This window comes from Oratosquilla oratoria, chromosome 2 (genome assembly GCF_046742065.1).
Source record: "Oratosquilla oratoria isolate Oo_2021 chromosome 2, ASM4674206v1, whole genome shotgun sequence".
Lineage (NCBI taxonomy): Eukaryota > Metazoa > Arthropoda > Malacostraca > Stomatopoda > Squillidae > Oratosquilla > Oratosquilla oratoria.
In genome coordinates this window covers 68,252-93,745 of record NC_134778.1, presented here as the reverse complement: position 1 = coordinate 93,745, position 25,494 = coordinate 68,252, and the positions used below count along the sequence as shown (strand labels likewise).

Sequence of the window (25,494 nt, the reverse complement as noted above, 5' to 3'; positions counted from 1 at the left end):
AAGACTGTGTCAAAGTGTAAGCATTGTGGTTTCCTGCATCCAAGTTCTGCTTGTAGGTTTAAAGACTAGGAATGCCACTATTGTGGTCGACAGGGTCATCTAGATAAAATTTGTAGATTTAAGCAAAAGGATGCATACAAGCAAAATAGCTCTAAAAGTTTTAAGAATAAAAACGTCAAATCAGTTTCTGAACAGGAACCAGAGCATGAAGAACACCAGTGTAGTGCTAATAATGTTGTTGATAAAAGCATGTTGCTGAAAGTTTCTTGTAATTGTCTAAAATCTGTTAAACCAGAAATGTACAATTTTGTGTTAAATGATAAATCTATACCTTTAGAGATAGATTCTGGTTTATGTGTTTCACTGATAGGTGAAAATTGGATAAAAGTACTAAATGTTAAAATGACTCCATCTTCCAAAGAATTGACTGCTTATGGAGGTCATCAAATAAAGGTAAAAGGTCAAGTTGATCTTGTAGTAAGGTTTAATAACTATAGTACAAATCATGTATTTTTTTTTACTGATTCACACTGTAATGACTTATGTGGGAGAGATTTAATGAGCAAAGTAGGCATAAAGATAACTGGTTTAGATGAAGTTTTGAAAGTGAATTCAGTAAATGACATGGATGTTTCTGATAATCCTAAACAACTTTTGGATAGTTATAAAGTTAATGACAATTTACCTATTAAAGAAGTTGAAGCTAGAATATATGTGAAAAAAGATGCTACTCCTAAATTCATCAAAGCAAGGCTAGTGCCCTTAGCACACAAAGAGTTAGTTGATATTGCCATACAGGAGCTTGTAGAAAATAAAGTCATAGAACCTGTAGCTTATAGTGATTGGGCTTCACCCATTGTACCCGTCTTGAAAGATTCAGGAAAAATGAGAATTTGTGCTGATTTTAAGCATTTGAATGGTCAAATTAATATTGAGAAATACCCACTACCCAAGCTTGATGAAATGTTGGCTACAGTTGGAGATAATAAGGTGTTCTGTAAGCTTGACTTGTGTAATGCATATTTGCAAATGAAGGTTTCTGAAGGAGACCAGAAATACCTTGTTATCTCAACTGAAAGGGGATTGTTTAAATACAAAAGACTACCTTTTGGACTGGCATCAGCGCCGGGAATTTTTCAAAGGTACATATCACAGTTATTAAGTGATATTGATGGTTTAATTGTTTATTTAGATGACATCCTTATATGCGCCAAGTAGAGAGAAGACCAAAGTGATAAAGTTAAGCTTGTTTTGAATAAATTGGCTGAAGCTAATGTCCAGTTGAATCTGGGAAAATGTGAGTTTAATAAAACTATCATTGATTTCCTTGGTTATGTAATTTCTGGAGAAGGCTTATCTCCATCACCAAATAAGGTTAAAGCTATTCGGGATGCTCCTGTACCAGAAAACTTGCATGAGCTACAGTCATTTCTTGGATTAGTCACCTACTATAGTAGATTTATCTCTAAGTTTTCTGAAATTTTGTCACCACTCTATGATTTAACAAAAAACAATGTCAAGTTTGTATGGTCAAACCAGTGCCAAGTAGCTTATGATGTCATTAAAGAAGCTTTATGTAAATCTAATGTCTTATCATGCTTTACAGGAAAGTCAAAATTGATTCTAGAATGTGATGCTTCTCCAGTAGGTGTAGGGTGTGTATTGATACAGGTTGAAAATAATGTTGAAAAACCTATTGCATTTGCTAGTAAAAAAACTTACCGGTACTTCTGCTGAGAAAAATTACTCACAGACGGACCGGGAAGGGCTAGCATTAGTGTTTGGTGTCACAAAGTTTCAATACTATCTATTAGGTAGGAATTTTGAGTTGAGAACGGATTATAAACCACTGCTTGGATTATTTGGAAAAAACAAAGCAATTCCAATAAATTCAAATGCAAGATTAATCCGGTGGTCTGTTCTGTTGTCACAATATATCTATGATCTTGTTCATAAAAGTGGTAAAACCAATGTGGTTGCTGATGCTTTGAGTAGGTTACCTATTGATGATTGTATCAATTCAGGTACACCACCAGAATATGTGAAACTTATAGAAAATTTCAATGCTTTTAACTTTTCTTTTGAAGTTGTACAGAAAATGACAAAAGCAGACCCTGTACTGAATAAATTAATTTCTCAGGTAAAATTTGGATGGACTAACAACTCGGATGTTTGTAGAGAATATTCTCATGTTAAAAATGATTGATCCATTCTTAAGGGTGTTGTTCTATTTAAAAATAGAGTTATTGTTCCATCTGCCTTAAGAGCTAAAGTGTTAGAGCTACTGCATTCCAGTCATAATGGAATTGTGGCAATGAAAGCTGAAGCCAGAGAAAACATTTGGTGGCCCAGGCTTTCTGATGATATTGAAGAGCTTGCAAAGAGTTGTAATGAATGTAGTGTTAGAAATAATCAAGTTTCTTCTAGCAAATTGATGTGGAATTTTGCTAGTAAGCCTTGGAGTAGGATTCACATTGATTATTGTGGACCAATAGAAAATAAGTATTTTTTGATCATAGTAGATTCTTATTCTAAGTTTATTGATGTTCAATATACTTCAAGCATGACAAGTGCTAATACTATGGAATTGTTAAGAAAAAGCTTTGCTAATTTTGGTATTCCTGATGGCATTGTTTCGGATAATGCTGCTTATTTTGTTTCTGCTGATATCAAAGAGTTTTATGAAAGGAATGGAATAAAACTGATCAATCCAGCTCCCTTTCACCCAGCATCTAATGGATTAGCAGAGAGATATGTTAAAAGTTTTAAACAGGGAATGCTAAAATATCACAGTGGATCAATTAACACAAGAGTTAGTAGGTTTCTGTATAACAATAGGAGAACCATTCATTCAGGTACAAAAGAAAGCCCTGCAGAAATGATGTTTCACAGAAAATTTAAATCTCCTCTGGACATATGTAAAACGACTAAAAACAAAAGAGGAAGAAAGTGTGCTAGTTAACAAGAAGAATGCTCTTGATTGTGTAGAAAGCAGATTTGAAGTTGGGCAAGCAGTTTTTGCAAAAAACTATTCTAGAGGTGAACCTTGGTTACCAGGCATTATTACTGAGGTTACAGGTGTCAGAAACTATGTTGTAAAAGTGTTAACCGAAAGTGGAGATTTCATTTGGCGTAGACATTGTGATCAATTGAAAGCTAGGTATACTATTGAAAATGGAAAATCACCAGTTTCTGCATCTTCTCTGTTTAAATATCAAGTTGAAAATTCACTTATTAAACCAACTATTAGCAGTAATGTTGGAAACAAGGAAATTGTAAATGACTGTGTTGGCAGTGATACCATTTTGCAACCTGCAGGTGCCACTGAAGTACTTCCTAATCATAACATTGACAAATCTGTTAGTGAACCTTATGTTCCTACTGAGCCTCTATTGAGGAGGTCAAATAGGTCAGTGAAACCTAGTAAAAGGTTAATAGAAACCATGTAACATTTTATTTTGTGTAAACCCATCAAAAATAAGAGGGGAGGAATATGTAGTGTATTCACATTAAAGAAATGATTAGGTTAATGGCGACATGCGCCTTCTGTTTCTGTTTTGTTCAATGTTGAATTCGCGCGCTACCCGGAGCGCCATAATGTAAACAGTGTGTGAAATACACACAGTGCCGGAAGCCCATGTTTCCTTCAACCCTTCCGTGTAACCATGGAGAACAGAGAAACTAATTGGCACCCTAGTTAAAAGCCAATACATAACAATTCTTTCTCACATTATTTTGTTCTTTTAATTCAAAATCTATTAGTATGTGGTCACTCCTCCCAATTGGTGTCTTATACTCCATTTTGTTCACGATATCAGGTTCAGAAGTGAATACCAAGTCCAGTTTTGACAGTTCCTCATTGTTTCTATATCTAGTATTTTCCTTAACCAATTGTATTAAGGTATAATCAATGGTAATATCCAGTAGAATGTTGCTCCAAAGTTCTTCTCCCCCTTTTACTGTCTTTTCTTCCCAGATTATCCTTTGCGTTAAAGTCACCCATAATTACTATGCTACCACCCTCTTTCATTAACTTGTTTAGGACATTCATTGTGTTTTCCAGTAATTTAGAATAATCACTATCAGACCAAGCCTGTATTATTGGTGGCACATATACTACTACAAATTTTCTACTTTTCATATTTTTATTTACAACTTTAATCATAATTAATTCCACATTATATTCGCCTTCATTTATCTATGTCACATTTAAACTCTTTTTGACTCATACTGAAGTGGTTAATTTATTTTGTAATGTTACTGGAAGTGAATATTAAGGAAGAGTCTGGAGGAAGGGGATAGCTCTATATACTTAGGTGTGAATGTAGCAGGAGAGGGAGGGTGGAGGTTGAGGTAGAATATAGATTGAGAGAAGCAAGTAAATGCCTTGGGGGATTAAAAAATGTGGACGTTTTGGACAGCTCCTGGGAACAAGATTTCTACATGGTGGTGGGGGGGACATCTTGCTGCCTTTGATCTGGAGAGGTGCCCCAAAAATCCCTAAAATATGGATTGCATGTCACCTTGCAGTCAATGCCCCAGTATAGAAATCTATAGAGTACCTGGAAGTGCAGATGGGAATGCCATGAGAGGCCAAGAGATGACCATGGAGATGGCACCAGACAAAATGAAGCCAATCCACCAGGCCCCCAGCCACAGGTCACTGCTCTCCTGGATGCCACCTGCCCTGATGGTGAAGAGATGAGCACAAACAGTTAATAACTGGTAAATTAAAAGACAAGCAGTTATGTTCCTGGTATACAGTACACTTTACCAAACATATACCTATGTATAAACATACATATTTACATTATTCTAACAAAAAACATTGAAAATGCCTAAATGATTATAAAATATTGAATCTTTCTCCTTCTCTCCACCCTTCTAGCTCTTTCAAGCCCTTTAGTTGTACACACTGTACAGAACTTCTTGGTAATAGATGTAAATTTTATTCAAAATACGGATGCAATCAATCCAACGCTCTAGGTCTCTCTTGCAGGAGACCCACGGCCCCCACACAACTTACAGTGGCCTCCAGTTTGGCCCACATCACTCAAGAAAGCGATATTGTGTTAATGTCTGGATTGGGTGAGAGTAGAGCAGTGTAGGAAAATAGTCAATGTCTTTTGTGAAATGACTGTTTCTGATTCAGTTCGGGCCTGTGGTCAGGCCAATTATATGTTGGCATTGTTTTAATACTGGGTACATACATACATACATATGCCCAAGGCTTTTTTCCCCCTTACACAGGAGGTAGCCAAAAAGAAAAAGGCATAGAAACCACTCCCACCCATTCCATCACCTATGTACTCCACTACCCTCCACCCTCTTCCCTCCCTCACATCTTGGCACCTCCTGGATCACGGGTCATCCCTGCATTCTGTCCACTGCCCTGGGTCAGAAGCAGTGTCACAGGACACAGCACATCCACAGCAAGGCCGCTTCATTAATTCAGTGACCCCCCTCTCCGTCCCCTCACGCAAAAAAAAGGAGAACACAAGGAGAAATCCCTTCAGACTGCGTCAAATTATTTCTCATACATACTCCTTCACCCCCCATCCCCCACCCCCTCATGCAGCACAGCATCGTCCATAGGAAAAAAGGAACCATGAAATGGACATTATAGTTAGATGCAAAGAGCAACCCAAGCTATTCTATCGATATGTGAATGGTAAACTTAAAAATAAACAGGAAATGGTGAAACTACACCAAGGGAGTATAGAATACACATAAGAATTAGAAATGGCTGAAGTCATGAAAAATTACTTCAAGTCTGTTTTCACTAGAGAGAAAGCACAATATTGGGACGAAGGAAATGAAAGGTGATCTCCTCCCATGAGCGAGATAATAATAACATAAAAAGAAATATTGGAACATCTATCAAACCTTGACATCAGGAAGAACTAACAGACAAAATACATAACATAATAAGTTGCTCACTTAAAGAAGGAAAAATACCAAAAGACTAGAAAAATGCTAACATTGTACCAATATATAAAGGAGGAAACAAGGAAGAACCAACTAACTATAGACCGGTCTCAGTAACAAGCACTATAGCCATAATTTGTGAGAAAATTATCAAGAATAGATGGGTAAAACACCTGGAAGATAATGATATAATAAACCCAAGACAATTTGGGTTCAGACAAGGAAGATCATGTACCACAAACTTGATATGTTTTACTCAAGATAAATAGACATAGTGCAAGAAAGGAATGGATGGGCTGATTGTGCCTTCCTGGACTTAAAAAAAAGCTTTTGACAAAGTACCACACAAAAAATTATTAAATATACTCGAACATATAGGAGGGATACAAGGGAACCTACAAAAATGGATGGAGGACTTCCTGATTGGTAGAAAGATGAGAGTAGTGCTCAGAGACAAATATTCAGGTTGGAAAGAGGTGATCAGTTGAGTTCCACAAGGATCTGTATTGGCTCCAATAATGTTTGCTATTTATGTGAATGACATGGATGAGGATGTGCAATGTTAAATGAGCTTTGCAGACTACGCTAAATTGTTAAGGAAAGTAAAAACTGGAAAGGATTGCGAATCACTACAGGAAAATCTGAATAAGGTATGGAACTGGAGTAAGAAATGGGAAGTGGACTGCAATATTTCTTTAAGAAGTGTAGCATAATGGAGTTTGGACAAAGTTTTCACATTGAATGAGAATCAGACAAGAAACAATGGTCTCAAACTGTCCGGAAATAGATTCAATTTGGAAGTAGATAGAAACAACTCAGCCAACCGTGTAGTTAATGAATGGAATAAACTTCCTGCACAGGTGGTGCAATGTAGTTCAGTTCAAAGCTTTAAGAATCATTTAGATAAACACCTAAGCAAGATGCTGTAATGATTATAATATTTTATATTATTTGTTTTTGTTTCGTTATCATTTGTCTGTTTGATTTTCATTTATTATTAGTTATATGTCAATTTATCATTATTTACTATTTATCTGTTTATTACTTAACTATACCTATGCATTTATTTACATATTTTATTTGTTATTTACATTATTAGAGTTTTTATTTATTAATTTATTATTATGATTTTTTCGCATCCGACCTAGATATGGACTAAAAGGTCTCCTGTTGGCATGCTCCGCCTTTGTAATCCTTTAGTATGTCTAAAAAAAGGAGGTACAGTGATGGTGGACTGGCTGGTGAGGTTATTTAATGTTTGCTGGAGAGAGGGTAGAGTGCCAAAGGACTGGAGGAGTGCCTGTATAGTTCCACTTTACAAGGGAAAAGGGGACAAGTGTGAGTGTAGTAGTTTCAGAGGGATTACCTTGTAAAGTGTAGTTGGGAAGGCTTATGGGAGGATCTTGATTGAGAGGATTAGGAGAGGAACAGAGGGAGTAATTGGTGAGGAACAGTGTGGATTTAGGACAGGTAGAGGTTGTGTACTGTACATTAGATTTTTGTGGTAAGACAGATATGTGAAAAAGCTATAGGAAAGGGGAAGGATGTTTTTTGGGCTTTTATGGATCTGGAAAAGGTTTATGACAGGGTAGACAGGAAGGCACTGTGGGAGGTTTTGCAGATATATGGGATAGGTGGAAAGCTTCTAGGAGCTGTCAAGAGTTTTTACGAGAGTAGTAGAGAATGTGTCAGGATTACAAATGGAGAGAGTGAATGGTTCGAGGTAAAGGTGGAACTTTGTCAGGGATGCGTTATGTTGCCCTGGCTATTCAACTTGTACTTGGTTGGTGTGGTGCGAGAGATAAATGCAAGGGTGGTGGGTCAGGGATTGGAGATGGTTAAAGAAAATGGAGAAAAGTGGGAAAGTGGGAGGTGAGCCAGCTGTTGTTTGCGGACGACACTGCGCTTGTGGCAGGATCGGAGGAGGGATTGAGGAAGTTGGTGACAGAGTTTGGGAGAGTGTGTGAAAGAAGAAAGCTGAAGATAAATGTGGGTAAAAGGTGATGAGATGTACAAGGGGTGAAAGTGGCAGTAGACTGGAAGTGAGCATTAAGGGTGAAAGACTGGAAGTGGATAGTTTTCGATACTTGGGTGCAAATGTGGCAGGAAAAGGTGGAGTGGAGGTGGAGGTAGAATGTAGATTGAGAGAAGCGAGTAAATGCTTTGGTGGATTAAAAAGTGTAATGAGGAATAGACATTTGGGAATGGATGCTAAGAGGAAACTGTATGAAGGAGTGATTGTGCCAACAGCACTGTATGGGGCAGAAACATGGAACATAAGAGAGGAAGAGAGAAGGAGTTTGAATGTGTTTGAGATGAGGTGTCTGAGAAGTATGATGGGGGTTACTAGGCTAGATAGAGTGAGAAATGAGGAGGTGAGGAGGAGAATAGGGGTGGTAAGGGAGTTGGGAGATGGGTTGATGAAAGAGTATTAGGATGATTTGGACACATGGAAAGAATGAATGAAGACTAGTAAAAGAGGTATGGAAGGTAGATGTGGAGGAAGTGAACATGAGGGGACATCCTAGGATGAGATGGATGGATGGGGTGAAGGGGGCTTTGGGGAAGAGGGGAATGTCTGTTGAGGAAGGATGGGAGAGGGCAGAAGACGGGTGAATGGAGAATTGTTGTATTTGGATGATGTTTGTGATGCACGAGGTGGAATGGGTGGGGTATGGGGGGTGAGGTAGTATGTGTGAGCAAAATTTGACGCAGCACATAGGGATTTCTCCCCGTCTTCTCCTTTTATGCATGGGGGGACAGAGAGGGGGGTCGCCGATTTAATGAAGCAGCCTTGCTGTGGATGTGCTGTGACTTGCGACACTGCTTCTGACCTAGGGCAGTGGACAAGGTGCAGGGATGATCCGTGATCCAGGAAAGGCTAAGATAAGAGGGAGGGTGAAGGGGAGTGGAGCGTATTTAGGGATGGAATGGGTGGGAACGATTTTATGCCTTTCTTTTTGGATACCTCCCTTGAAAGGGGGAAAAAGCCTTGGTATATGTATGTATGTAGAAAGAATACAAAGAGCAATGACAAAGAAAGCACCAACACTCTACATATTGACATACGAACAAAGATTGTCCAAACTGGAACTACCCACTCTGGAACAAAGAGAAAGAGGTTATCTACTATTTATACAATCATGAAAGGGATAGAAATCCTAGAGATGATTTATTTACGGTAAGTGGGACAATAGAAAAACAAGAGGACATGAAAAGAAACTCAAAAAGGATAATCATAGAAGAGATCTGAAAAAGAATAGATTCCCACACAGAGCAGTGGATACCTGGAATAAATTAGATAAGGCAACAGTGTGTGGAAATACTATTCAAGAATTTAAGAACAAACTTAATGCTGAAAGATACAAAGATGGGTCACTACAAGCATAGCTCCCTTCCCATCTAATACAAGGTAAACTCTCCACTACAATATTTTCCTGGCACTCAACACTTCCCAACCGCTCCATCTATTGGTTTATCTCCTACTCTAGCATGAAAATTTACATAATAAATCATATATATCTATAATAACTCTTAAAGGGGATCAGATGTCTGATAGAAAAAAAAAAAAAAAAAATTATATATCAACTTGATATTTTTACATACATATACCAAGGCTTTTTCCCCCTTCCAAGGGAGGTAGCCAAAAAGGGAAAGGCATAAAAACACTCCCACCCATAATTTGATTATACTGTAAAAAATATCAAAGATATTTTTACAGTATAATCAAATTATTATTTCCACATTCCATGAGCATTTGAACGATGTATGTCCGTCTCTTCATTTGTCAGTCCGTATGATGTCATTAATGAGGTCAAAAATGTTTTCTAATCTTAATACTTTACCTAGACTGATCTGAGGAGGAATGGGGATGGTTCAAGGAAAGAGTCACAAAGTGTGTAAAGATGGTGTGTGGAACAAGAAGGATGGGAGGAAATAGAAGTAAGGGTGGTGAATGGTGGGATGAGGAAACAAAGAAGGTTGTAGAAGAGAAGAAGCGAACTTTCACAGATTGGTTACAAAATAGGACGAGGGAGTCATATGAGAGGTACAAAGAAAAGAAAAGAGAAGTAAAGCACAAGGAAAAGGAGGCAAAGAGGAGAGCAGATGTGAAATGGGGTAAGAATGTGACAGAAAATTTTGAAAGTAATAAAAAGATGTTTTGGAAAGAAATTAAGAGAGGAAGAGGAGGGGATTCAAGTAGAGAAGAAAAGGTAAAAGGTGCAGATGGAGAGAGGATAATGGAAGAGAAGGCAGTAAGGGGAAGATGGGCAGAGTATTTTAGGGAGTTCCTAAATGTGAAGGAGGATAGGGAGGGAAAGGTAGTTGCAGTGGGAAGTGCTAAGAAAATGACCGTGATGAGTGAGGAAAATGGAGGAGAAATAAGGAAGGATGAAGTGAAGGCAGTTGTTAAGATAATGAAAGCAGGTAAGGCACCCAGTCTGGATGGATGCCATGCAGAATGTCTAAAAAAAGGAGGTACAGTGATGGTGGACTGGCTGGTGAGGTTATTTAATGTTTGCTGGAGAGAGGGTAGAGTGCTGGAGGACTGGAGGAGTGCCTGTATAGTTCCACTTTACAAGGGAAAAGGGGACAAGTGTGAGTGTAGTAGTTTCAGAGGGATTACCTTAAGTGTAGTTGGGAAGGCTTATGGAAGGGTGTTGATTGAGAGGATTAGGAGAGGAACAGAGGGAGTAATTGGTGAGAAACAGTGTGGATTTAGAACAGGCAGAGGTTCTGTAGATCAGATTTTTGTGAGAAAGCTATAGGAAAAGGTAAAGATGTTTTTTGGGCTTTTATGGATCTCGAAAAGGCTTATGACAGGGTAGACAGGAAGGCACTGTGGGAGGTATTGCAGATATACAGGATAGGAGGAAAGTTTCTAGGAGCTGTCAAGAGTTTTTATGAAAGTATTAGAGCATGTGTCAGGATTAGAAATGGAGAGAGTGAGTGGTTCTAGGTGAAGGTGGCTTCATCAGGGATGTGTTATGTCACCCTGGCTGTTCAACTTATACATGGATGGAGTGGTGCAAGAGGTAAATGTAAGGGTGGTGGGTCAGGGATTGGAGATGTTTAAAGAAAATAGAGAGAAGTGGGAGGTGAGCCAGCTGTTGTTTGCGGACAACACTGTGCTTGTAGCAGGATCAGAGGAGGGATTGAGGAAGTTGGTGTGACAGTTTGGGAGTGTGTGAAAAAAAAAAATGAAGATAAATGTGGGTAAAAGTAAGGTGATGAGATGTACAAGGGGTGAAAGTGGCAGTAGACTGGAAGTGAGCATTAAGGGAGAGTGACTGGAGGAAGTGGATAGTTTTAGATACTTGGGTGCAAATGTGGCAGGGAAAGGTGGAGTGAAGGTGGAGGTAGAATGTAGATTGAGAGAGGCGAGTAAATGCTTTTGTGGATTAAAAAGTGTAATGAGGAATATACATTTGGGAATGGATGCTAAGAGGAGATTGTATGAAGGAGTGATTATGCCAACAGCACTGTATGGGGCAGAAATATGGAACATAAGAGAGGAAGAGAGAAGGAGTTTGAATGTGTTTGAGATGAGGTGTCTGAGAAGTATGATGGGGGTTACTAGGCTGGATAAAGTGAGAAATGAGGAGGTAAAGAGGAGAACAGGGGTGGTAAGGGAGTTGGGAGATAGGGTTGATGAAAGAATATTAGGATGGTTTGGAAACATGGAAAGAATGAGTGAAGAAAGACTAGTAAAAGAGGTATGGAAGGCAGATGTGGAGGGAGTGAACATGAGGGGGTATCCTAGGATGAGATGCATGGATGGGGTGAAGGGGGCTTTGGGAAAGAGGGGAATGTCTGTTGAGGAAGGACGGGAGAGGAGAGAAGACAGGGGTGAATGGAGAATGGTTGTATATGGATGATGCTGTGATACATGAGGTGGAATGGGCGGGGGGATGGGGGGTGTAGTAGTATGTGTGAGCAAAATTTGATGCAGCCCGAAGGGATTTCTCCCCATCTTCTCCTTTTCTGCATAGGGGTAATGGAGAGGGGGGGTCGCCGATTTAATGAAGCTGCCTTGCTGTGGATGTGCTGTCTTGCAACACTGCCTCTGACCCAGGGCAGTGGACAAGGTGCAGGGATGACCCGTCATCCAGGAGATGCTAAGATAAGAGGGAGGGTGGATGGGGGTAGTGTGTATTTAGGGATGGAATGGGTGGGAATGGTTTTATGCCTTTTTCTTTTGGCTACCTCCCTTGTAAGGGGGAAAAAGCCTTGGTATATCTATAGTATGTAACCTGCTTTTGCATGTAAAATTTCAAATACCATACAAACAGCATGTAATTTTGTTTTTTTCTAAAATCTTAATAGATTAAGATATCCATAGGTCATAAAATGCATGACTTTGTGACGTCACACTGATAGCATTTTTTCCAATAATTATTTTTTCCAATAATTATTTATCATTTTAATCATTTATCAAAACTTAAACATTCTAAAAAAAATTATAAATAGGTTATACTCAAAGTCTTTGTTTATGATGATATTTAGAATAGAAATAATCCTTTTTCACTTATTTTAGTATCTGTTGAATGTTGTAATGGTAAGCCATTCTTTTTCTCTCTCCTTTTCTGTGACTTTATTAGCTTTTATGGGTAAAAGCCTCACTGCTGGGGTACCGTCACAGTGTCAAATCATTGGTAAGGGTTATCTTTTAATCAGCAATGGGCATCTTCCCTTATCACTAAACAAGTGAGTGACACGCATTGCATAAGGTTCATTTTATCAAAAAGCACAAATTTTTGCCCGAGTCTGAATGACAAATAGATCAAGATATCCATAGGTCATAAAATGCATGACTTTGTGACGTCACACCGATAGCGTTTTTTTCTAATAAAATTCCCTCTAGCAATATTATTTATCATTTCAATCATTTATCAAAACTTACACGAGAAAGGCACAACATTCATGTGTTAGCATGGTAAGTTTGAAGAAAATTTGATTATTTTTCTAAATTTGCCCTATATTTGAAACCGAAATTTTTTTATTTTGAGTAATCACGCTTCAAAGTTTTCAGTAAGATGTCTGAACTTTTTTGTACAACATACTTTGGTTTTGTATGTTATGACTGGAATTATTTTCTAACATTCTAAAAATTTCTATATATAAATTATACTCAGTCTTTGTTTATAATGATATTTAGAATAAAAATAATCCTTTTTCACTTTAGTATCTGTTGAATGTTGCAATGGTGAGCCATTTTTTTCTCTCTCCTTTTCTGTGACTTTATCAGCTTTTATGGGTAAAAGCCTCACTGTTGGGGTACCATCAGTGTCAAATCATTGATCAGGGTTATTTTTTAATCAGCAATGGGCACCTTTCCTTATCGCCAAACAAGTGAGTGACACGCATTGTAAAAGGTTCATTTTATCAAAAAGCACAAATTTTAGCCCGAGTCTGTACGACAACTAAGAGAAAAATATGCCAAATGCCACTAGATTTTCACACACAAAACAAAGGGAAATATCGAGAAAAAGACAAGCAGAAAAGAGCTGTATTTTGCTATGTGTAGGGTTCATTCTTGCGTGTGGCTAATATGCCCATTGTCCCTTTAAACCTACTTAGCACATGTTAGCGAGTGCCAACAGCTAAAATTAACTTTCCTACGTATTTTTGAATAGTGTTGGAATGTAAATCCATGCGAATTGAATTTTTTTTTTTTTTTTTAATTGGCTTTCCAGAACGTCAGATCCCCCTTAAAGTGATATATATATATATATATATATATATATATATATATATATATATATATATATATATATATATATATATATATATTTTTTTTTTTTTTTTTTTTTTTATGTATGATCAACATACTGTTAGTATTCTTTATGTCCCACTGACACTTATAATCTTTCATGAGATATCTATCCTAATCTTAAGCTGTCTTACTGGATTATGTCCAATTTACATAAAAAATTAGGTTATGTCATGGCTTAGTAACCAATTAATGACATATGGCTGGGTATTACTGTATATACTTTTTCAGGCAGTACCTATTTTCATTCACTGGAGTGAACATTTCTCAAAGGAACCAGTAATGGGAACCTATATGTGATGGCCCAGCAAGATGGAGAGCAAAACTGCTCATTTTTTAAGCCTGTTTACTCCTTACTTCCATCAGGAAGTGCAGCCCTAATGGGCTGATACTCAGTCTCCAGACTGGGCACAATATCTCTCTGTATCATCTTCAGATGTACTTCTTACATTTTTTAACACATGATGAGTTGACAACCAATGACTGCATCCATTTCCCTACCACTTTCAGTTGAGGACAGAAACAGTATCACAGTAATACAAAACAGAAAACAGTTTCTTCCTAAAGTGATCTGTGGGAGGGCCTGAGGAACAGTGCCAACCACTGTGGGGCTGAAGGTTTTCCACTTAGTGAAATTAAAGGCAAGAATGAATAAAATTGAACATTTCTCAAAACAATTGCTTCTGTAGCTCTGAATGATTCCCTACTATTGATTGATTTTGATTGATTAATTAGAGTGGGCAAAAGCCTGGCACAGGGTCGTTAGACCATTTCTGCCACGGGATAAAATAGATAACGAGGTTAAAATATTAAATTCTAGAAATTAAAACAACTACAACGTTACTGTCTGATTAATTATTAAAATAACCTACGAAATATATACGAAACCTAGACATTAAGCAACGAACTACACAAGAAATAAGACTAATAAATAGGTACAACACAGTTAAAACTAGATATAATAAAACAAATTAACGTCTTTTAAAAATCCTACAAGGGGTTGTATCATGGGTGCAGCACCAAGCATCTTACGGATGTCACGAGGAAGGCCCCACTTCCGCCGCCAAGGCTCGTAGTATCTGCACTCGAGCAGGAAAAGACAGACGGAAAAGGGGGAGCCACACCTCACGCAAGAAGTGGGAATCCGGGGAAGAGTAAATAAAAATTCGTAAGTTATCTTTGTATGTCCAATACGTAAACGGTTTAAAAGTTTCGGATAAAAACGGTTGTGGTGGGAAAGGAGTGGCCAGCGATCTGCAGAACATTTTATGCTCCGTAGTTTTTGGTTCGTTCTAATATTGTCCCAGGTGGTGTCAAACTTTCTACGCACGCGGGAGGAGATGGTAGTGCAGATGTCGGAAAAGGGAGAGTCCCCGCGCGATGGTAAGGGACGGGACGCCGCAGACTTGGCTGCCTTGTCCGCCTTCTCATTGCCAATGATACCGACGTGTCCAGGGGACCAGCAGAATCGGATAGATTTTTTCCCTGGGCGCTGTTCTCGTTAGCCACTCTTGGATCTCAGATATCACAGGGTGGGACGGAATAAAGCTAGTAAGTGCTAAAATTGATGATTGAGAGTCGCTATAAATGGTAAAATCATTAAAATCTGAATCAAAAATAAAATGCTTCAAAGCGAGTAAAATTGTTTTAAGTTCAGCCGTAAAAACATACGAGGTGAAGGGTAATTTTGCTGTGAAAGTTTGAGATGATGTAACGGCTGCGCAGCCCACACCAGCGGGAGATTTTGACCCGTCAGTATAGACTGCGATGGAGTTGGCATATAATTCTTTATGCTCCTCAAACGAGGCAGCAACGACGTAGGGCAGGTGCCCACTTTTTGACCGTTTCATGGGGCAGAACTCAGGAATGGGCCTGCACCAAGGCGGGGTATCAAAGTTTCTGGACTCAGACACCTTAAGGGGGCAGCCGCTTCCCTCCTCAAGTAGACGGAGCGCGCGTAGGTGCGGTGGGATTGAAGCTGATCTTTTGGTGTTGTGCGTATCCCTGAGTCTCACGTTATTAACCACGTCAAAAGATGGTATCTTTCTGAACGATTTGCACTTGAAGTAAAAGGAGAGTAAAAGTTGCTCCCTTCGGTTAGAGAGCGGCAAATCGCCAGAGAGGACGTAGAGGGATTCGACAGGAGAGGTACGGTAGGCACCAGTACACAGTCGCAAAGCCTGGTGGTGTACTGTATCGAGGGAGCGGAGGGACGTCGCACTTGCCGAGGAATAGATCTGGCACGCGTAATCCAGCCGTGATCTTATGAGGGCGTGGTATAATCTGAGGAGCGAAGGCTGGTCCGCTCCCCAGTCGCGTCCAGAAACCGCCTTTAAGATGTTGAGGGCGGAGAGGGAAGATCGTCTAAGACTGAGGATGTGGCTGTTCCACGTAAGGTGCTGGTCAAAAATTACCCCAAGAAACTTAGTCGACTGTTCATAGGGTATTGGAATGCCTCCCATGATAATATGTGGAGGAACATTCTGGCGCGGTCGTTGTTGAGGCCTGCAAAAGTGCATCGCCACCGTCTTCGATGAGGAGAATCGGCAGCCTCTGCGAGAGGCCCAGGAAGTAGCAGCATTTACACCGCGCTGAGTGCGTGTAATTGCTGTGAAAAGGTTTGTGGAGAAGTACAAAAGGAAGTCATCAGCGAAGAGTGAGCACTGGAGCGAAGTGTCTGCCTCAGCAACCGCCTGGATTATCCCATTGATGCTGACCAAGAACAAGGTGGGGCTGATGACGCTGCCTTGGGGGACACCTTGCTCCTGGGGCTTGGGCGACGAATATGCTCCGCCGATCTTCACCCTCAGAGTTCTATCTGATATGAAAGCTCGAAGGAAGGAAAACATCCTACCCCGCACTCCCATCTCGAGGAGGCTCATCAAGATACCCCCTCCCCAAGTCGTGTCGTACGCCTTCTCTAGGTCGAAGAAGACGGCGATGGTATTCATGTTGCGCACTAGGGCGTCCTGCACGTGTGTCGAAAAACGGAGCAGAGGATCTAAGGTGGAGCTGTGTCGGCGAAAGCCGAACTGGTAAGGGGTGAGGTGGTCTCTACTCTCCAGGTGTTGGGTAAGTCGAAGGTTGACCATCCTCTCAAACACCTTGCATAACACACTCGTCAGGGCGATCGGCCGGTAACTAGAAGGGATCTGGTGATCCTTGCCTGTCTTGGCTATGGGGACGATCGTAGACGATCGCCAAGATGATGGTAAGAGACCAGAGTACCAAATCCTGTTATATATCGTCAGAAGGGTTATGAGAGCCTCCGAAGGAAGGTGGTTAATCATGTCGACACTAATCGTGTCATCGCCTGGGCTAGTATTCGGCGTCTGGTCGATGGCGTGCTTGAGTTCGCGGAGGGAGAAGGGCATATTGTAAGCATCAGTGTCTGTGGGAGCGTGGTCATCAAAATTCGTCACGTGATCCGGTAGCTGGAGTTCTCGATGTAGGGCAGTAGAGCTGGAAACACGGGAGAAGTGTGTGGCGAGTTCCTCGGCCACCTCGCACGGGTCTGAGACAACGGTGTCATTTATAAGGAGGGACGGCTGAGGAGATGGTATGTACCTGCCAGAAAGCTTCTTCACTCGGTTCCAAACTAACGCCGAAGGCGTCGACGTTTTAATGGTCGATACGTAGTTCTGCCATGACTTGCGCTTCGCCTCCTTCATATACTTTCGTTTGATCGCAACCGCTTTCTGGTACACAATTTTATTGGTCTCCGTCGGAAGGCGACGGAAACGTCGGTAGCAGGAACGAGCGGTGTCACGAAGCTTCCGGCAGGTGGTGTCCCACCAAGGAACAGGCGGCCTGCCAATCGGCGGGCGGCTAACCGGTACAGAACCGCCGGCGGCGTTAAGAACAATTGAGACGAATTGCTTATAAGCTTGAATCGGGTCGTCCATGTGCAAGTCACTTAGTTCGGAGCACAGCTCCCCAAAGAGTGACCAATTTGCCGCTTTCAACTTCCACCTTTGGGGCTGGGAGATGGGGGGAGGAGAAACACGAGAAACTACTACCGGGTAGTGGTCGCTGCCGTGTAAATCCGCACACACCCTCCAGGAGAAGTCCACGAGGACCGCTGAAGTGCAGATCCCAAGATCCAGGACAGAAGTAGTGTCGAGGAAGATGTTATGATAAGTCGGGTTTTCATCGTTCATGAGGGAGACCTCGTTCTCCTCTAAAAGTTTTTCAATGGCGCGGCCCTTCTCGTTACGGGAAGAGCTATGCCATAAAGGACTGTGTGCGTTCAGATCACCAAGAATAATAAATGGGGGTGGGAGTGCATCGACAAGTTCTTGAATGTCGGAAGCACGAACGCTAGAGCTTGGCGGCAGGTATAGGGAGCAGATCGTGTAGCTCTTACTAAGGATGGCCCGTACAGCTGCCGCCTGGAGAGTTGTGCGCAAAGGGATGGTAGTGTATTGAACGCTTGCGTGGACGACTATTGCAGCACCACCCCTGCTTGGAGAACTAGCTGCAGGAACGGTACCGTAGAACCTGTAGTTCATACCTGGCGTGAGGATTGCGATGGTTGCGCGGGGACGGTCGCAGCGGATGATGTGGCATCCGGATGTGATGATGAGGGAAGGAGCGACGGGTTGGCCTTTACTCAAGTCTTCGTTGCCGACGCGTAAGACGCGGGTCGCTGACCACCCCGTAGGATGGCTGCCGCACCGCGAAAGCGGGTTCGGTTATTGTATGCAGTTTTCGAGACCAGTCTCTGCCAGGAGTGTTCCTCACACTCCTTCGAGAATGTGCCGTGAGCGCCATTACAAGCAGCGCAGGTTGGCGCAAGATCGCAGCATTTACCCTCAGTGACGTGGGATGGTTTGGCGCAGTTGCGGCAGAGGGTAGGAGAACCACAGATCTTGGAGGAATGACCGTACCGCAGGCAGCGGGTGCACGTCCTTGGCGATTGAACGTAGGATCTAACCGTACAGCGGTGGGGTCCAATCACGATCACGTCTGGGGGATTTGGGTCGGAGAACTTTAATATTATTAGTGGCGTTGGGACAAACTTTTGTTCTTCTGGGCTGTACTTGGACACTACGTGGGTATCCAAAACGTTCTGGGGGTACATGTTAAGGAGGGTAGTGGTTGGAAGGCTACTAAGGGAAGAGATAAAAATCTTACCCTTTGAGCCATTATAGTCATCATATGGAGAAATCTTGAGGATTCCGCTGCCATAAAAATCTCCGGACGTACCCTGGAGCATAAATCCCTGGTGGGGTCTTACCTTCACTAGGTAGGTGTTGCGACCAAAGCACGTGAAGGTTTCTGGAGTGGAGGGTTGGCGATCATTTTGTTGATCATATTAAATATTAGGACATCGTTACTGCCCTCCTCGACAGTCACTAGGTTATACACGGGGGCTAAAGCATAAGGATGGGGACGTTCAGGGAACTCGGGGGTAAGGTATGTATCATTAGGGACGAAGTCATCGTCTTGTTCTTCAATATTTGATATTTTTAGGATGGAACATTTTAAGATCGAATCCGCGATTTTATTACCATTGAGGGCAACGCTGGCTGCAATGCATTCTGATGGAGCTAAGAAACGCGCATAAAAGTTATTATAACTTGACTTAACACGAAGAGAGATACGTTCGACAGTACCAAAAGGGGTAACTAGCTTCATGAGCTCGAAAAAATTTAGGCGCCTTGGGGCATGTTCGATGCCAAGGAGACTTTTATTCGGGGTAGACGACGCTGTCTTACCAGCTGCGTCAGCTGGAGCCGGATTTAGGGGGCCGGCCACCCCACTAAAAGGGGATTTTTTTCATGATTGGCTGCCAAGGCCAGGTTGTAAGTGAGGATAGGGAGGACGACCCCAGACGGAGCCTCACGCCTGGGCTAGGACTTGAATCGAAATCCTATGGCACCGGCTTACCGTGCTGCAATGCAGGCGCCCTTCGAGGTGGCATGATACCCTGCCACCAACGAACCTGTTGGCAGGGATGCATTACCGTAATATGGGTGTAGCGCCGCTACTGAGAGGGGCGGCTGAAAATTAGGTCGGAGGGAGGGGACAGCAAGCGGAAGAGGAGAGAAGAGTGGAAAAGGAAGTCTAAGAGAAAGCCCTGTGCGGGGAAACAAGAGCCCCGCTCGGGGATCGGCATTAGTCGCCTCTTACGACACGCAGCCGACGTGGCGGGGGCTATATTCTATACTATACCCCCTAGCCCCAGGGGGCTCCCTACTATTGAGCTTTGCCTTATGGGAAGCAGCTTGACTCACTTCTCTGGGTAGTCAGGTGCATCAATGTAGATCTTGAGAAACTGGCCACCCAAGACAAATCCTGCTGCTGGGCCAATCACTGCCATGGCAAAGAAGATACCTGCCAAGAACAGAAATTATGGTCACTATCATGTTGGATACTGTTTCAGAGCACTTTTGGAGAAATATGGTGTCATGTAAGGTTGATGTGACATCAGGAGCAGGTAATAGGAATAAGGAAGAAAATGTATGAACAAACTTGAACAAGCCACTACATTAAGAACAATACTGCTGGGACTTGTACATACATACATACATATACCAAGGCTTTATTCCCCCTTACACGGGAGGTAGCCAAAAGAAAAAGGCATAGAAACCACTCCCACCCATTCCATCCCCTACATTCTCCACTCCCCACCACCTTCTTCCCTCCCTCTTATCTTGGCACCTCCAAGATGACAGATCATCTCTGTATCTTGTCCACTGCCCTAGGTCAGAAGCAGTATTTCAAGACTCAGCACCTCCACAGCAAGGCCACTTCATTAATTCTGCGCCCCCTCATCTCCATCCCCTCATGCAGAAAAGGAGAAGGGGAGAAATCCCTTCAGGCTGCATCAATTCATTTCTCATACATACATCCTTACCCCCCATCCTACACCCCCCACTTCCCATCATGCATCAAGGCATCATCCACAAACAACCCTTCTCCATTCACCCTTATCTTCTGTCCTCTCCCGTCCTTCCTCAACAGACATTCCTCTCTTTCCCAATGCCCTCTTACCCCATCTATCCATCTCATCCTAGGATGGCCCCTCATGTTCACTCCTTCCACCTCTGCCTTCCACACCTCTTTTACTAACCTTTCTTACTCATTCTTTCCATGTGTCCAAACCATCTTAATACTCTTTCATCAACCCTATCTCCCAACTCCCTTTCCACCCCTGTTCTCCTCATTTCCTCATTTCTCACTATATCTAGCCTAGTAACTCCTATCATACTTCTCAGGCATTTCATCTCAAACACAAACTCTTTCTCTCTTCCTCTCTCATGTTCCATGTTTCTGCCCCATACAGTGTTGTCGGCACAATCACTCCTTCATATAATCTCCTCTTAGCATCCATTCCCAAATGTCTATTTCTCATTACACTTTTTAATCCACCAAGGGATTTATTCGCTTCTCTCCCTTTCCTGCCACATTCACACCCAAGTATCTAAAACTATCCACTTCCTCCAGTCTCTCTCCCTTAATACTCACTTCCAGTCTGCTGTCACTCTCTCCCCTTGTACATCTCATCACCTTACTTTTACCCACATTTATCTTCAGCTTCCTTCTTTCACACACTCTCCCAAACTCTGTCACTAACTTCCTCAATCCCTCCTCTGATCCTGCTACAAGTGCAGTGTCATCAGCAAACAACAGCTGGCTATCTCCCACTTTTCTCCATTTTCTTTAATCATCTCCAACCCCCTACCCACTACCCTTGCATTCAACTCTCACACCACCCCCATCCATGTATAGATTGAACAGCCAGGGTGACATAACACATCCCTGATGAAGTCCCACCTTTACCCCAAACCATTCACTCTCTCCATTTCTAATCCTAACACAAGCTCTACTACTCTTGTAAAAACTCTTGACTGCTCTTTAACAGGTTTCCTCCTATCCCATATATCTGCAGTACCTCCCACATTGCCTTCTTGTCTACCCTGTCATAAGCCTTTTCCAGATCCATAAAAGCCAAAAAAACATCCTTACCTTTTCCTATAGCTTTCTCACATATATGTCTTACCACAAAGATCTGTTCTACACAACCCCTACCTGTCCTAAATCCACACTGTTCCTCACCAATTACTCCCTCCGTTTCTCTCCTAATCCTCTCAATCAAGATCCTCCCATAAGCATTCCCAACTACATTCAACAAGCTGATCCCTCTGAAACTACTAAATTCACACTTGTTCACCTTTCCATTGTAAAATGGAACTATACAAGCACTCCTCCAGTCCTCCAGCACTCTACCCTCTCTTAAACAAACTTTAAATAACCTCACCAGCTAGTCCACCATAACTGTACCTATTTTCTTCAGACATTCTGCATGGCATCCATCCAGATCAGGTGCCTTACCTGCTCTCATCATCTTAACAGCTGCTTTCACTTCATCTTTCCTTATTTCTCCTCCTTTTTACTCACTCATCACTCTCATTTACTTAGCACTTCCCACTGCAACTACCTTTCTCCCCCTATCCTCCTTCACATTTAGCAACTCCCTAACATACTCTGCCCACCTTCCTCTCACTGCCTTCTCTTCCACTATCATCTCTCCATCTGCACCTTTTACCTTTTCTTCTCTACTTGATTTGCCTCCTCTTCCTTTTAATGTCTTTCCAAAACATCTTTTTATTACTTTCAAAATTTTGTCATACTCTTACCCCATTTCACATCTGCTCTCCTCTTTACCTCCTTTATCTTATGCTTTACCTTTCTTCTCTTTACTTTGTACCTCTCATACAATTCCCTCGTCCTAATTTGTAACCAATCTATGAAAGCCTGCTTCTTCTCTTCTACACCCTTCTTTGCTTCCTCATCCCACCACTCACTACCTTTCCTTCTATTTCCTCCCGTCCTCCTTGTTCTACACACCATCTTTGCACACCTTATGACTCCCTCCTTGAACCATCCCCATTCTTCCTCCACTCCTAGTTCTACTCTATCCTTCACTACCTCCCACTCCTCTCTCAGCTTCTTCTTATACTCTTTCTCCTTTTCCTTCTCATTTAAGCAGTTCACTCTAAGTACCTCCCTACCTTCTGCTGTTTTCCTCTTTCTCCACCTATTCTCCACTCTCAAGTTACCTTCCACCAGAAAATGGTCTGATATTCCTCTACTCTCTCCCCTTGGAACATGTACATCCTTAACTCTTCCTATCATACTCCTGGTCACTACTATATAGTCCATTAATGCTCTATCTGCCACCCTTCCATCCACCACCCTCTCCCATGTGTACTTAAGCTTGACTTTCTTCCGAAACACTGTATTTGCCATCATCAACTCTCTTTTGAGACATCTCCACCATCAACTCTCCAATATTATTTTTTCCTGAAACTCCATACTTCCCAATCACTCCATCTATTGGTTCGTTTCCTACCCTAGCATTAAGGTCTCCCAATACAACTACATTGACATTTCTTCCTAATCCCTCTACACACTCACTTAAATCTATCCAAAAATCCTCCCCTTCCTCTATGCTCTTCTCACTACCAGGCCCATATGCACTTACAAAGACCCACATCTCCCTTCCCAGCTTCAACTTCATCCACATTAACCTTGACTGATTTTGATTGATTGATTAATTAGAGTGGGCAAAAGCCCGGCACAGGGTCATTAGACCATTCGTGCCACGGGATAAAATAGATAACGAGGTTAAAATATTAAATTCTAGAAATTAAAACAACTACAACGTTACTGTCTGATTAATTATTAAAATAACCTACGAAATATATACGAAACCTAGACATTAAGCAACGAACTACACAAGAAATAAGACTAATAAATAGGTACAACACAGTTAAAATTAGATATAATAAAACAAATAAATGTCTTTTAAAAATCCTACAAGGGGTTGTATCCCCTGGCCGCTGTTCTCGTTAGCCACTCTTGGATCTCAGATATCACAGGGTGGGACGGAATAAAGCTAGTAAGTGCTAAAATTGATGATTGAGAGTTGCTATAAATGGTAAAATCATTCAAATCTGAATCAAAAATAAAATGCTTCGAAGCGAGTAAAATTGTGTAAAGTTCAGCCGTAAAAACATATGAGGTGAAGGGTAATTTTGCTGTGAAAGTTTGAGATGATGTAACGGCTGCGCAGCCCACACCAGCGGGAGATTTTGACCCGTCAGTATAGACTGCAATGGAGTTGGCATGTAATTCTTTATGCTCCTCAAACGATTGATTGATTTATGGAATTTTTAGCTCAAAGGCCAAGCGCCGGAGCCGGTAGGCCATTCAGCGCATATTTATCTTTTAGATTAAAAAAATAAAAACAAAAGTAAAATTCAAGTAAAACGGTTAAAACAATAAACATTCACGAACACACTTCAACAACACACACAAGCATTCACACACAATTTTAAATTTCAAAAAATAAATTTATGTATTTTAAAAACTTTAGAACATTCTTCACACAAGCTTCCTCCCCTAAAATTTCTTTTACAGATAAATCAGTTAAAAAAATTGCCCTGCGCTCATTAGAGAATCCAGGGCACTCAATTAAAATGTGTCTTATTGTCAAAACTACTTGACATAGGACATTGTGGGCCAGCCTTTCTGCCCCACTTGCCATTAAACATTTATGTGTAATGTAGGAATGGCCAATTCTCAGTCTTGTCAAGACAATGCTTGACCTTCTGTCCAAAGGAGGACACTTCCAAGGGTTCACTAAGGGGTGAATCTCTTTTAGTTTAGAACTGCCGTCCAGTCTTGTCCATTCTTCCTGCCACTTCCCCATTGTGTAACAATGAATCACTCCTTTGAAGTCCGTATGTGGGACTTTTCGGTCTGTTATTTGGTTGAGCCTCGTGGCGGCTTTGGCTGCAGCATCGGCCTGTTCATTTCCAGTGACACCCACATGGGACGGCACCCAGCAAAAGTTTACTTTTATCTTCTTTCTGTTGTTTATGAGAATCAGCCATTCCTGTATTTCTTGCACTAAAAAATTATGAGGCAACAAATTATTTATAGAGGATAGAACGCTCATGGAATCCATAAAAATAACAATGTTCCTACCACACGGAACAGAATTAAAAACAAACTTCAGGGCGTTGCTGACTGCCAGCAGTTCAGCAGTAAAAACAGAGCTAAAATCAGGCAACTTTCTCTTTAAAACTGTGCTATCAGTTACAACAGCACAACCAACACCATCTTGGGATTTTGATACATCTGTATAAATAAAAATTGCATCAGTATGTACTGATAAATGTTCTAAAAATTCACTTTTTAGCTCTACAGCAGTTCTATTTTTCTTCTTTTTAAGAGGACATATTTCAGTGGGGCATCGGTTCCAAGGAGGGAATTTGGGAGGCGTGATCTCAGCAATTGTGTTAGGAACAAGTCCTATCTTCTCTGTCCCAACTTCACATCTCACTTCTAAAGGTTTCGGCAGAGTACTTTTCCTTGGAGCTCTGTCTACCGGCTGCTTTACATATTTGAAGTTTGGATTCTGTTTGGATGTCAAGACACGAGATATATATCTAAGGCTTAATTCCTCCCTGCGAATATACAAGGGAGGAATTCCTGCGTCCACATACAAGCTATCCACTGGAGATGTTCTATAGGCTCCCGAATAGATCCGTAAAGCCATATTGTGGACTATATCAAGCTTCTTCAGTGAACTTTTACATGCCGATCCATAAATTTGACATCCGTAATCCATTTTGCTAAGGCACAATGTTTGGTAAAGCCTTATTAAAGTTACACGATCTGCTCCCCAGTTGAAACCAGACACTACCTTTAGTATATTAAGTCATTGTTTAACAGTGTATACAACCTTGTTTATGTGATTTGTGAATGACCTTTTA

General features: G+C 41.4%; 1 protein-coding gene across 3 annotated transcripts in view; it reads right to left on the bottom strand.

Annotated features, from left to right (window-relative positions):
• The window catches only part of LOC143036742 (solute carrier organic anion transporter family member 4A1-like), a 332,110-nt gene that overhangs the window by 257,060 nt on the left and 49,556 nt on the right, over positions 1-25,494 (bottom strand). For all 3 annotated transcript variants that reach the window (XM_076204441.1, XM_076204433.1, XM_076204450.1), the window contains 2 exons: positions 19,942-20,041; positions 4,563-4,687 (listed from right to left, as the gene is read on the bottom strand). In XM_076204441.1, the coding sequence (XP_076060556.1) occupies positions 4,563-4,687; positions 19,942-20,041 (225 nt within the window). The remainder of the gene's footprint in view (positions 1-4,562; positions 4,688-19,941; positions 20,042-25,494) is intronic.